Consider the following 14,012-nt stretch of genomic DNA (forward strand, 5'->3'; position numbering starts at 1 on the left):
TTTCTTTGACATGAAAAACAGCTCCGACCTGCCCTCATTCAGAAATCACTTTAAAACACAAGTGTGACAGTTCACTCTTTCACGATCAACTGACAAAAAACCTGGAGTGATGCAGCTCCACAGCTCATTGCTGGACTTTGCAGTAACTGATGATACAATGCTGGATTATATAAGTCTGTGTGCTTGAAATAAAACACCAATCTCACAGCATGTAGACCAGTATTTTAGCCAACTTGTAAAAAAAAAAAAAGTCTGGGTAAAAAACAAAACAGTGAATGACCAAAACATAATTTTATGTCTATGTGTTGTTTACACTAAGTGTCAATTTTAACAATGTTTTCAATGTATTATTTATCATTTGTAACACAGATACTGATTTGTATGATTTTTACATAAAAAAAAGAAAAGAAATGAAATTTCTTCCTTAGGTGGATGTATAGTTTGACTTCATTTATGAATAAAGACATTTATTCTATGGATGTTGTGTTTGATTTATTTTTTATTTTTTCAATGATTTTTCATGATTTTTGAAAAAAAAGTTCAAGCAAGCTCAGGGTCCCTATCATGATTCTTACAAAATCATTTACTTACGATGATACAAAATACACATTTAGTAGCCTACATTTTTCAAAATGTGTCCACAAACTAACACTTTTACTTGCATTTCATAGACAGTGCATAAAAAACCCATTAACATCTCTGTTAGGTCTTACACCGCAAAATCTACACTGTATTAGACAGTAGTCATGCATCTCCCCGTGTACTATGAAAATCAATTTAAAAGCTGCCATCATTTCTATAAGTGAGTATCGGGTTCTAGAAAACGCTTTATTGCTGCTGACATACCAGACACTTCACTGGTAACAATGCAGAGCACGTAGCTTTCTGAATGTTTCCTATAGATATCCAGGTCTATGCTCGTGAGATCCTTTCCCAAAAAGGTTAACAGTTCAGCAGAAAGAATTAGATGGAAACTGGGCAGATGATGATACGATCTTCCAACATAACACTGAGCACCAAGAAGATAAAGTAGAGGAGGAACATGGTGAAACCCAGCACCTTATTCATCTTCCAGTTACAGGAAGCAATGGAGATGATGACAAAGAGGAGCATGAGGAAGAGCAGCACAATGGCACAAAAGAGCCCATTGCTGCTGACAGCCACTGGACCAAAACTATGGATGGCTGAGTACAGGAGCCAAGGGACTGGGAGACTTTTAAATAAAATGATAGTGAAAAAACATAAAGAAAAGGGAGAGAAAGGAATTATTAAAGTTTGTGTTAAGCAGCTTTAAAAACGAAATTGATGACGATCCAGCTATAGAGGCTCACCCCACAGTGATGTCAAAGATGTTACTGCCCACAGAGCTAGACACAGCCATGTCTCCCAGGCCTTTACGAGCCACAATCACACTGGTAATGAGGTCAGGGATGGAGGTCCCCGCAGCCAGCATAGTCAGGCCCATAATTTCCTCTGAGATGCCAATAGTCTCACCCACCTAGGAAGATGAACAAGATTTTTAGGTGCTCAGCTTTTAGTTTACACAGATCTTTTAACTCATTCACTGCCATTGACGTCTATAGACGTCAATTACGTTTTTCAATGGGAGGGGCTAGAATACAACCTCGGGCAGCTTGTCAGTGAATTTTATTTTTTCATATATTTGTAAATAAATTGTTTTGATAAAACATAACCTTTCTCAGTGTTATTTCTGTTTTATAGAAGTGAAAAACTATTTTATATGTTAGAGGTGTCACAAAGCAAGAAATATTAGTGTTCTGCTTGAAATGTATTTTTCACAAAAAGCTCGTTTTCTCCCTTTTTTTGGTCAAAACAGGCATTTTTGGTGGAACCCACCTCTCTTCTACAGCTGATTACTAAAGAATGGAAAATGGTAGAAACAAGCTTTATTTTTTGGATGAAAGAAGAGAGTCTGTTCTTCATTTTGGTAGGTTCAGCGTTTATATGATCATAACACACAGTTTTCTGTGGCTCTTCAAAAATGAGTAAAAATGCTCAAAAACCCTGGCAGTGGGGAGTTACCTGATTTGAAAATGGCTGGCAGTGAATGAGTTAAGTGATACTGTGTGTCAATGCACATCAACAGGAAACAAAGCAGAGTATTTGTATCTAAAGTAACTGACCTGATGGGCCCACCACACCATGAGGTACGAGAAGATAGCAATCCATAGAATAGAGCCCAGGAAGGTGGCAACAAAGAATTTTCTGGATTTCTATAGGACAAAGTGAGTTATGGAAAAGCAAAATGCAGCATGATTTAAATTACCACAGCTGATATCAGAAATATTATGGTATCTCTCACCGGGTTGCGAACATCTGGGACGGTAAGCCACAGAGGGAAAACTATGGGCAACAGGAAGAGGTAGGTTGCTTGCTTTCGACGTGTATCGGGCCATTGTAAAGACAGAGGTTCATCATCTTTTTCATCTTCTTCTTCGTCTTTATCCTCATCATCATCCTCATCTTCACTGGACTCGTCACTTTCATCATCGCTGTCCTCTTCGTCGCTCTCAGAGTCGTCTGACTCTCCTGACCCATCATCTTTTGCTGGTACATCTTCCTGAAGTAGGAAAGATACCGCAATTAAAACATATGATAAAAAGAAACAAAAGTCAAACCATCCTAAGGAAGCAGGTGCCCACAAGTTGTATCATTGATCTGTGCATTGACTCTTACATAGACAGGAATCAAAGACTGACTTCTGGGCTTTTTGAAAGCCACCAGGACATGGTTGGAGAGTACCTTCTTGTCCTCTGGCTGCTCCTTCTTTTCTTCTTCTGCAGCTGGGGTTGGTTCTGACTCTTTGCTCTGCTCAGTTTTTTCCCCACCATCTGTGAAAGGAATCCCAAAGAGTTTGCTTAATAACTGCGGGCCCTTATGCAGTTATCTGGAAGATTTTAATTTCATTTAAGACTTCAGGACTGATTACAGGAAGAACTGCAGTCAATGCATTAGCTGAATTCACTCACTGTCTTCTTAGCTATATACCTATACATTCCTTGAGTTCTCTGCATAGTTATATGCACTTGGTTTGTACATGCAATTTGACATGTCAAATATGTCAAATAAAAAAAAAACATAAAGCTAGCATTAACAAGTAAACAAGCTTCAGTGATTTAGCATCCTAACAGATGAGTTTCGTCTTGCTAACCACCTTGGCCAACGTGTGATGCAGAGAAATGTTAAAAACATTGTTAATACTTCCTTACATTCACAAGGAAAGCTGTGATGACGGTGGAGAGGGCTGCTCTGACCATGTTGTTTTATTACTTTTTTGCTAAAAAGTTATTTGGCAAATTCCTCCACCTCCTGTCATTCTCAGTTTGTTAGCAAGTAATATTTGGTAATATAGTAGATATTCAGTTATAAAAGTAATAATATTTTAAAATTCTTCAGTCAGGAAAGAGTGCCAAAAGCTGAAGACATCCATGTAAAGTGCAGACAGACAGCAAAAATGGTATGTTTTAATCTGTTCCAGTTTAACTAGTTAAACTGTTAAAAAGTGGAATAATATGTTTGTTTGTGTATTCTGGAGGCTGGGGAATGTCTGCTTGCCTTTGTGTAAAAGTCACGCCACCGTCATACAGTATATATATATATATTTTTTTTAACTAGTGTGTACTAACTGTTTCCAAGGTATAAGCTAAAATATTACTACAATGGGGAAACAGTTGTTTTATTATGATAGTTGGCATATAGCGACATCTACTGATGTTGAACAAAAAACCTATTTTATTTTTTTTTTTAAGTCATTTTGCGCATGTCATTTTAATGCTTTGCAGACCAGCTATTGATAATGATACTAAGCAGGTGTCAGTCTCTAGTCAGTGAATGACGCTCACATCCTTCATTGTTACCTTCACTTTTGTCTTTGGCGTCTGATTTCTTTCTTGCCACGCTGTTCAGAGTTTCAGCTTTCTCCTTAAATTTCCCTACAAACACACAAAGTGGCAAAATAAAATTAGAATCACAGACGTCACACGGAGGGCCCTAAACACAGTACAAAGTGCTTTTAATTTAGATTCATTATGTGTATATTGCTGCTATATTACGGTAGTCATGAAACCCTAAAGAGAGCCTGATTGAAAATGTTGGTGGTTAAGATTTGTATTTGATTAACTTATTGCTCATCTTTTCATCAGACTGCACTTTAGATTGAGAACTACTATAAGTTAATTTAGTATTTAACTGATATTTAATTGTCATTTCCTGGAGTGGGAGGAGCTACTGACTATATGGTCAGCTACTTTCCAGAAGCATTGCATGTTAGGTCATAATGGTGAGTAGGCCACAATGGATGTACTACAGAATTGCTATCTTAATAGTTTATTTTACTTTTTGGATAATCAGTGTTTAAGTTGAGGTTACTTGTTTTTCTTTTGCTTTATACTAAACTTCTTGCCTTAGTTTGATTGCAAATACGGCACACTAATAAATTGCTATGATGAAAAGGGGGGATAAACAAAGACTGGACTGTTCATCTGCGTCCACCACACAGCCATTCCTCACAATGAGGCTAAAATAATTATTAATATTACCAGTAGTACAGCAAAAACCACAGAAAGACAGCGTCAGCAGTCAGTTTTTCAACTTCTCATATTTTGGACTAAATACACTCATCCCAAGGTACATAATAACAGAGTAGAGTATTTCTATTGATAGTGCTCCCCAGACATGAGAAAAGGTTTGATTGACTAAAAATTATTGCTTGACAGAATTACTTCTGTCACTGATGTTTCTTGGATGGATCTCAGGGTGTTTTCATGCCTGCTGTGTTTAGCCCATTTAAATCAAACTCTGGTTCATTTCCCCCCTTCATGCAGTATGTTTGTGCAGATGTGAACACAGTAACCACACCAAGAGCCTTTAGAGGAGGTGGTCTTGGTGCAAATGAACTCCTTGAAGTTTGTTTATAGTGTGAATGTGATCCGACAGTGATTCAAGCCATGGCTTGAATCACTGTCGGATCACATTCACACTAGGAGTTGAAGACTCCTAGTTGAAGACCACTAAGCAATATCAGATCGAGCGTGAGAATATTCAGCCTGCTTATTGGCCAGATGTGTCTGGGGTGGGAATAACAACAGTAAAAACAGGAAGAAGGTGTTGTGTTCTGGACTATTTTTATTCTAAATATATCTTCATTTCATAGCTAGTTGCTAGCTCGTACAGACCCTTGCACATCTATAGTACCTTTCCGCTTTCAGATTACAAAGCATTCATGGCTAAAGGGAATTTTCAGCTCAAACGTATAACATAGATAATCTTTGTAACCATTTTCTCAAATGTCAAATCTGGATAGGTCAGCCCATCATCACACTGTCAACCCAGCTTACATCTTCTAAATCATTGCATTTTAACTAATTTAAGGGAAAGAAAACCCCGTCATCATCAGTGTAGGGACTAACGTTATTAAGTAACACGTTACAGTAACTACGGTATTATTGTGGTAACGAGCACGGTAACTAGTTATTATGCCAAAATCAGGAACGCATTAATCGTTACTGGGATTTAGATAGGGTTGTTATTCGTTACTTCGTGTGGTGGCTATCGCAGCTTCCACAGATTCAGTAACATTAGCAAGTGGTGGAAGCCAGCAGGTGGATGAGGGAAAGGAGGAGCAGAGAACCGAGGCGGCCGCCGGTCCGAGTGTCAGGTGAACTGAACTTCAGGTAAGAAGTTATAACCTGCAGTCCATCTGGGTCAGAAATAAACCAAGTTTAGATGGAGTTTAAATGGTAAATGGCCTGTATTTGTATAGTCCCTAAGGACCCCAAAGCGCTTTACACAACCAGTCATCCACCCATTCATCCACCCATTCACACACACATTCACACACTGGTGATGTCAAGCTACGTTGTAGCCACAGCCACCCTGGGGCGCACTGACAGAGGTGAGGCTGCCGGACACTGGCGCCACCGGGCCCTCTGACCACCACCAGTAGGCAACGGGTGAAGTGTCTTGCCCAAGGACACAACGACCGAGACTGACCAAGCTGGGGCTCGAACCGGCAACCTTCCGATTACAAGGCGAACTCCCAACTCTTGATGAACCAGTCCAGCCCTGTATGCAGCTCATCTGCAGTCTGGTGTTACCTACATCTTCCTATTCGGAAGGCCGAATTTCTGAGTTCTGCGTACAATCGAAAGCACCACGACTGCAGTTTTTGTGTTGGATGTAAAAAGCGCACATGACGCTGTGACGTAGGATAGAATCGTGGCGGCGGTCAACGGTGTGGGATTTCTCCAGGTGTGGGATTTCTCTCGTGGAAATATGCACATCATTTTTTCCTTTCTATTGGTAGGTGGCACAGTGCACTTGTGGCAAGTAAGCAAGCTAGAAGACTGGCAATCTTGCTGGGTATCCAGTTATGGAAGCAACACATTAACAAGAGAATTCTGAGTAAAACCAAAGTTACTTTCCCTAGTAACTAGTTACTTTGAAAGTAACGATTAACTTGAAGTAACTGAGTTACTTTTGATAGAAGTAACTAGTAATGTAACTAAGTTACTAATTTAAAGTGACTTACCCAACACTGGTCATCATGCACTAACTGACTTTTTCTAGAGTGTATTGCAGCTATACCCTGGTGATATTCTTCCTGTTCTCCTACAGGCCTCTAAATGGATCCCTCTACAGACTGAGGTAGGTATTTATCTGCTTAGTATCAATCTGGACTTAGTGCTGCCTTCATGTGGGACACTTTGCTAATCCATTTTAGAATGAGAAGGACATAGTACTCAGACAGCTATTATAAAAGCACTTGGTACACAGTTATCAGTCATCAAACAGTATTCACAACTATCAAATAGTACTCACCATTACCTATAGGGTCTAATGTATGAATCATGAGTTGGAAGATGGTGTTTCTCATTGTGCTGTTGTGTAAAGAAGCAGAACTCCCCCCTCGCTGAAGGGATGGCTTCAACTGGGGAAAGAGACGGCTGAGGTCATGATAACTAGTCACTGTACAGATAATAGCCCATCACTGTTAAACATGCAATAGTGGATATAGTGGCTGTTTTTTTTTTTCTTAACTAGTGCAGGGAGCTAGCACTTGTCTTAATTATTTACAAAATAAGACTGTGAGTCTGAAGGGTATAAAGAATTTTTTTGTGACTTTCTTCTTGCAGTTTATTGGTTGGTGAATTGATTTTTACCTTTAAACGATTCTTGTCCTCTGGAGCAGGAGGGGCATTATCCTCACCGTTTCCATTAGTCTGTGTGCAACAATGTTTTGTTCAGTGATGATCATTCAGCGGCAGAGATAAAACAAAGTTCATTCTGGTAGATTTTATATTAGTGCTATAATTTAATGCATTACTAGTTCACTCATTGCACACGCTGCCTGACTTGATGATGTCAGATTTTTTTTTTTTAAATGCAGAGGATGACAGTATTTTTATTGTATCCATTATCCCCATAAAATAATTATTAATGATTCTAAATGATATGAAATAGCATTTTCAACAAGGAATAAAATGTTCTCTTTTTGGGAGTCCCACCCTCAAAAACCCTGAGTATGAACAAACCCTTAAACCCTTTACTTGGTGTAAGTTAAGCCTCAGTCACACTGTTTAGGTTTGGACACGCTATACATGGATGCTAAAGGAGCTATAACTCTGGAAAGCATTCATTTGCTGCAGCTGATTAGCTTTGGGGTGTTTTTGTTTTTATAAAAAGCTACGTATATATCATGTGACGAAACTGCTTTCTAGTTGCTAATAATAATCCCTACAAAAACCTCTACTAGTTAAATATCTTAAAATCTGCTGATTTATGTCTCTCCAGCAGGAATGCATTAATACCTAGCTAGTATGCCTAGCTCTTCAAAAGTTTCATTAGGTTGTTTTCTGTTACCAGTAGTTTATGGGTTTGGGTGAAAATGGAGAAAACTTTTCAATATAGATATCAGACAACAGACTTATTAGTTGTCTGACTGAGGATAAGAGCTTTGATGAATTCTTTAATAGGAGATCTTACCTTGTCAGGTTCCTCTACAGCAATAACTTTGACAATGCTCTTGTGTTTGTGGAGTTGGGTCTTGAATGCACGCTCTATTTGCACATTAAACTTCATGAAAATGACATAGACAGTGTAACAAGCCACCAGCATCATGCTCTCCCACCACATTATGACATTATCCAGGAAGAAGATAATTAGAAAGATGAGGCCAAGTATGTAGAATGACACATCTCTGAATAGAGGCCACCAGGTCAGATGGAGAATCTCCCGAGAAAACAAAGCACACATTCCAATCACAAACAAAATATTGAAAACTGCTGAGCCCACAATTGTGCCAATACCCACGTTGCTGTGGGCAATGAAGACTCCTATCAAAGAGGTAAAAAGCTCAGGGGCAGAACCTCCGGCGGCCATGAAGGTGGCTCCAGCCACATCATCAGAGATTGCCAACTTGTTTGTGATTACCCCGAGAGCAGGAACAAAAAACTCATCACACACAATTGCAAGTGACACAAACATGTACATCATCCCAATAATGTGAAGGGTCACCCAGCCACGTCTGCGATCTTCGATTGAAAAAATGTCCTCTGGGTAATCACCCTTCATATGTGGCGCTTCACCCGGAAAGGCTGGTGGGACGGTAGTTGTAGGAGGAGCTGGCGTGGGTGTTTCCGGAAGTTCAGGTGCCACATAGATGCAATGCACAAGAGTCCGATTTGTTGTTGGCAATAATGGCGATTCAGTAGTGGTAGATGTTGTGGATACTGAAGTTGTAGTTGCATTATGGACATCATACGTTGTGTTTCTTTGCTCAGTTTGCTCTAAATCATATGCTGTAGTTAGAGCCTTTCCCAGATCTGCAATCTCCTCAACCCCCTCTGCTGAACCTTCCCCACTATCCTGTGCAATTTGAGGCATTGCCAAAGGCTCGTACAGTCTAGTGCTGATGGTCAGCTGGTAGAGGGTACAGAGGAAAACCCCAGAGAGGAGAAAAAGAACTCGGCTCAGCTGCAGTCGCTTCCTTCTGGTACAATACATTTTTCTCCAGCAGCAGGTGTTGCTTTTGGCTAGGTTGAAATAAGGTGCATAAATAAAATTTGGTGGAGTCCAGTTCTCTCCCCAGAAGACCATGGGGTGGCAGAATTCAAAACTCCAGTGATGTGACTCATTTCACATCTTCAAATCCATGGAATACTCAGTCTATAGTACAGTAAAGGAAAAACAGGGATAAAATTGCATTTGGAAAAGATATTAATAGTATACATGTATTTCAAGGCATTTGGACTATTCATAACTAAAATGTATCCATTATTATGTGTCACAGTATTATCATGGGGAAAACAATTATTTGTTTGCTCACTTACAACAAAATTAAATCTGTTTTTTTATGGTAGTTTTAGTTTAACAAAGAGAGACAGAATATCAAACAAAAACATTATATAAAGGTTATAAAGTCATTTGCATGTCACTGAGCGAAATAAAGATTTGATACTTCTGTTCTTAAATAGTTATGTGCATGAAGCACAATCGTCCACATAATCAGTTTCTTCCATTCCAACCTCTGCATTCCCACAGGCTAAAGAGTAAAGTGCTGTCAAAGAATGTCAGGAGCAAGATTACAGACCTGCACAAGGCAGGGACGGGCTACAAGACCATCAGCAAAAAGCTTGGTGGGAAGGTGACAACACTTGATGTGACTATTAGGAAATGTAAGACACAGAAAATGACCCTCAATCACCCTCTGTGAGGAGCTTCAAAGTAACTCTAATAAGGAAGCCACATGTATAGGCTCATGTGAAGTTTGCCAGTAAAGATCTAAACAATTTAAAGAAGGCTTGGGATAAATTGCTGTGGTCAGATGAAATAAACATCAAGCTCTTTGGCCTCAACTCGACTCACCTTGGTGGAAACACGGTGGTGGAAACATTATGTTTTGGGTACAGGAGAGATCCTCTCATTGAGGGACAAAAGGACGGGGCTGCGTACCACAAAATCTTGGACAAGAATGTCCTTGCCTCAGCTAGAGCACTGAAGAGAGGTTGTGGATGGGTCTTCCAGCATGACAATGATCCAAAACATACAAGGCAACTAAAGAGTGGCTAATTTGTTCTATGTCATTTTTTTCTGGAGTTTTTGTTGATATTGTGTGTCTCTCCATTGGAAAAAAAAACAACCATAAATATCAGAGACTGTTTATTTCTTTGAAAACGAGAAAACAAACAAATTCAGCAGATCATCAAATTATTATTTTCCCCACTGTATTCATAGATCCATTTATAAAGTGTTACAGTTACTTTCTTTGCATAATGCTGGTTTCTGCACAACATGAAAGACTAGAGTTGTGATGCAAAATTTAAAGCAAGGAGCCAATCTAATTGCTTTATCCAAAGAGAACAAAAAGGTTCAGACTTACCAGAGAATAACATCTTGCAAAATCATAAGTGCAAGCATATCCAAACACAGGTTTCCACTGTCAGCTATTGTGGCACAAACAAACTGTTGCAGTGGCCAGTGTTATGTATGTAGGACACAGAACAACTCTTCACAATGGATCAGCATAATACCTAATACCTGAAGTCTTCTAAGAGGATTATGTGCGTTACCGCACTCTCACTTGTGAGTATACCTTAGTAATATTCAGTTTAATGCAAAATAAGTGTTTGTTTTGTCTAATGGTATTTTGACACCACAGTGTTTAGAGAAAAAAACTTTGATGACATAGTGAAACGTATTATACTGGTATGTCTACCTTTAAACTTCATATTAAAACATATAAGTACCATATCAATGTGCATAACTGATAAAGTGACGCGTTCCTTGATGGATTGCTGTTCCGGTGTTTCCAGCATAGGAATATGAAATAGTAGTGCATCTTAAAACACTGTTGCAAGGGCGAATGCCATATTCTGAAAACTAGCCAACCATTAGACTCAGACTGTTTGCAGCTTTCAGTGGTGACTTGATCAGTGATGTCACGTGTATGTGTGATTAATGCTCCCCTAGTGTAGGTGAATGCATTTCCATGAGTGAACGCAGCTTTAGCACTGACTCCTCCCATACCTGCTTCCTAATCGTGGGTTGATAATATAATGCACCTGAAGCCTTTGTTTACGTCCCACTCTAACCATATATGCACTATATGCTTGCTATCTATCTTGCAGCAAAAGAGGAGGTATCACTTGGATCAAATAAATATGTATTTGGAAAGATGTTCTTGTAAAAGTAAACTGTGGTTTTTGGTTTAATTTTAAAATGTGTGCTGAAATTTGGTAAATAGTTTATTGTGGGGTGTATGATTGTGTACCTGCCAACAGGGGTAGGCAACTCCAGGCCTCGAGGGCCGGTGTCCTGCAGGTTTTAGATGTGTCCTTGATCCAACACAGCTAATTCAAATTGTTAAATTACCTCCTCAACATGTCTTGACATTCTCCAGAGGCCTGGTAATGAACTAATCATTTGATTCAGGTGTGTTGACCAAGGGTGATATCTAAAACCTGCAGGACTCCAGCACTCGAGGCCAGGAGTTGCCTACCCCTGATGCACAACAAGGTTAATTAGAACATAAAACCATAAATATTTTACATACTGTTAGAGATGCATCACAAAATTTAAACTAACTGGAAAACATACTAATGGGTGTAAAATCAACATCATAGGTGAAAAGCTTCTTATGTACTGATCAGTTTTTGTGATTATTTGCTTCTGTTTTTTAGTTTTCTTAAACTATTTATTATCTGTGTTTCTGTAACTAACAATGTGAAGCTATTGCTTATGCCTAAACACTAAGGATTTAAAAGAAACCCTTTTTCGGAATAACTGTGTAGTCCCATGTGTTCCTGTGATTTATATGATTTGTGTCTTAGTCTTTTATTTACCCGGGTAAAATGCTAATTGAGATTTTAATCTCTTTTCCAAGAGAGACATGGCCTAGACACCAGCAGAGGTTACAACATACACATCACATAACAATATTCAGTACAGACAAGTGGGCACAATCTATATACTCTATATGAATCTATGTGAAACATACACAATAATACACATAAACAATAGTTACACTGACCAAAACAGCTATTCTGTTGCTCCTTTAAAATAGACTCAACTATCGTAACCCAACTTGTGTAAATTGTAAATAATAAACAGATCAAGATCTTTTTTTATAACACCCTCACAATTTTAATTAGTGTCAGGGGGACACTGCATTGGCTTTCAATGTTCTTTTTTTGAAATTTCAGGTTTGTGGTTATTTTTCTCAGGAAATCATCTTTAATGCATCAAGCCTTTGTTCTCTAGTTTCTTTAAAGTCACTGACTTTATGAAATGTATATGAACCCTTTCAACAAGCCTACTTGGGCTTACAAACAGGATGTCAGTGCGCAGGATAGAAGGCCTTTGTATTTTGTTGGGCGTAATATAGGGCCCCTGACGTCACAGTCACACCATCACTGGGGGTTTTTTTTCAGAAAAGACTATTTATACATTTTCCGAGCGGATGTCTGATTATTTTGTTTTTTTTATTTACACGGCTGTCTATATGCTTGATAACTGCATAGTTTTGTCCAATGAATAAAACATTTCTATGGTCACACACTGTAACTCATTAGTAAGTAGAGATAGGGAGAATTCAGGATAATCCAAAGAAATGAGTAACGATACAGCAATTAATGAGCAGTGAGAGTCGGAAAAGCCAGGTTGAATTGGTAAGTTTTCAAGCATGCTTTAAAGGATTGAATGGAGTCAGAGGCACGAACGGTAGCAGGAAGACTATTCCAGATGTTTGGTGCTACAGAGGCAAAGGCACGATCATCCCTAGTCTTCAAACGGTGCCTAGGCTGGGCCAGAAGTAACTGACCAGATGATCAAAAAGAACGGCTGGGAGTATAGAGACTGAGGAGGTCGGTGAGATAGTCAGGTGAAAGGTTGTTTAGGCATTTAAAAGTAAGCAGCAGAACTTTAAAATCAATACGCAATTTAATAGGCAGCCAATGTAAATCAGAGAGCACTGGAGTAATGGAGGCAAACTTTCTAGTTCCGGTTAGGAGACGAGCCGCAGCATTCTGAACAAGCTCTAATCGTTGGAGGTGAGCGAGTTGGAGTCCAGAGTAGAGAGAGTTATATTAATCTAATCTGGAGGTCGCAAAGGCATGTATACGTTTTTCAAGATCTTTGTACGGTATTAAACGTTTGACCTTGGAAATTTGGCACAATTGGCACAAAAGCCAGATTTAACCACAGAGGAAACCTGTTTATCCAGCTTAAATGAACTATCCAGGAAAACACCTAGATTACTTACAGTATCTGTAAGAATAATAAAAATAACAATAAATCAAAAAGAAGAATCTGATTATCACCTTTTTGCGAACATCGGGCAGCCTAAGCAGGTAGATGGCTTGCTCCCACCCTGAGTCAGGCCACTGTAAAGACAATGGCTCCTCTGTTTTTTCATCTTGATCCTCCTCCACTCTGTTTTCATCAGCTCTGGCTTTGTTGTCATCATTTCCTTCAGGTAGATTCTCCTAGGAAGCAGTTCATTAATCATGACTGGCAACAGTACCTAATATGTACCATGATTTCTGTCTTTTTTAATAACAAATAGACCACTGTTTGAGACAATCTTCTTATCAACTGACTGATCCTTCTCCTCGTGTTTTTAATCATCTTATGCTACAGACTATACAATGCTGCAACTTTACAGACAGTATCATTTCAATTTTTGACATAGTTGCAACTACATACAGTGGGGCAAAAAAGTATTTAGTCAGCCACCGATTGTGCAAGTTCCCCCACTTAAAATGATGACAGAGGTCAGTAATTTGCACCAGAGGTACACTTCAACTGTGAGAGACAGAATGTGAAAAAAAAAAATCCATGAATTCACATGATAGGATTTGTAAAGAATTTATTCGTAAATTAGGGTGGAAAATAAGTATTTGGTCACCTCAAACAAGGAAAATCTCAGGCTCTCACAGACCTGTAACGCCTTCTGTAAGAAGCTTTTCTGTCCCCCACGCGTTACCTGTATCAAT

At 39.0% G+C, this 14,012-nt stretch overlaps 1 protein-coding gene across 3 annotated transcripts; it reads right to left on the bottom strand.

The window, feature by feature from the left end:
* Nucleotides 1-143: 143 nt before the first annotated feature.
* On the bottom strand, nucleotides 144-13,800 carry slc24a1 (solute carrier family 24 member 1). 3 transcript variants are annotated; one of them, XM_080865275.1, is made up of 10 exons: nucleotides 13,338-13,800; nucleotides 8,005-9,186; nucleotides 7,182-7,241; nucleotides 6,841-6,949; nucleotides 3,879-3,953; nucleotides 2,764-2,852; nucleotides 2,324-2,581; nucleotides 2,145-2,234; nucleotides 1,332-1,498; nucleotides 144-1,213 (listed from the first exon to the last, which is right to left on the bottom strand). In XM_080865275.1, exons 2-10 carry the CDS (start codon nucleotides 9,115-9,117, stop codon nucleotides 964-966), a joined length of 2,211 nt encoding a protein of 736 aa, XP_080721401.1. In that variant the 5' UTR covers nucleotides 9,118-9,186; nucleotides 13,338-13,800; the 3' UTR covers nucleotides 144-963. The 3 variants fall into 3 exon arrangements, with proteins under 3 accessions (XP_080721401.1, XP_080721402.1, XP_080721400.1); XM_080865276.1 differs by having other exon boundaries at nucleotides 6,847-6,949; nucleotides 8,005-13,800; XM_080865274.1 differs by having other exon boundaries at nucleotides 8,005-13,800.
* Nucleotides 13,801-14,012: the final 212 nt, after the last annotated feature.

Source organism: Rhamphochromis sp. 'chilingali' (genome assembly GCF_963969265.1).
Source record: "Rhamphochromis sp. 'chilingali' genome assembly, chromosome: 2".
Classification (NCBI taxonomy): Eukaryota; Metazoa; Chordata; class Actinopteri; order Cichliformes; family Cichlidae; genus Rhamphochromis; species Rhamphochromis sp. 'chilingali'.

Coding starts and splice junctions, on each gene's coding strand:
- slc24a1 (XM_080865275.1), bottom strand. CDS start 9,117: ATGGTCTTCTGGGGAGAGAACTGGACTCCACCAAATTTTATTTATGCA. Junction 6,950..7,181: donor AGGACAAGAATCGTTTAAAG/GTAAAAATCAAT, acceptor CTCTTTCCCCAG/TTGAAGCCATCCCTTCAGCG. Junction 1,499..2,144: donor TGGTGTGGTGGGCCCATCAG/GTCAGTTACTTT, acceptor TCATCTTCCTAG/GTGGGTGAGACTATTGGCAT.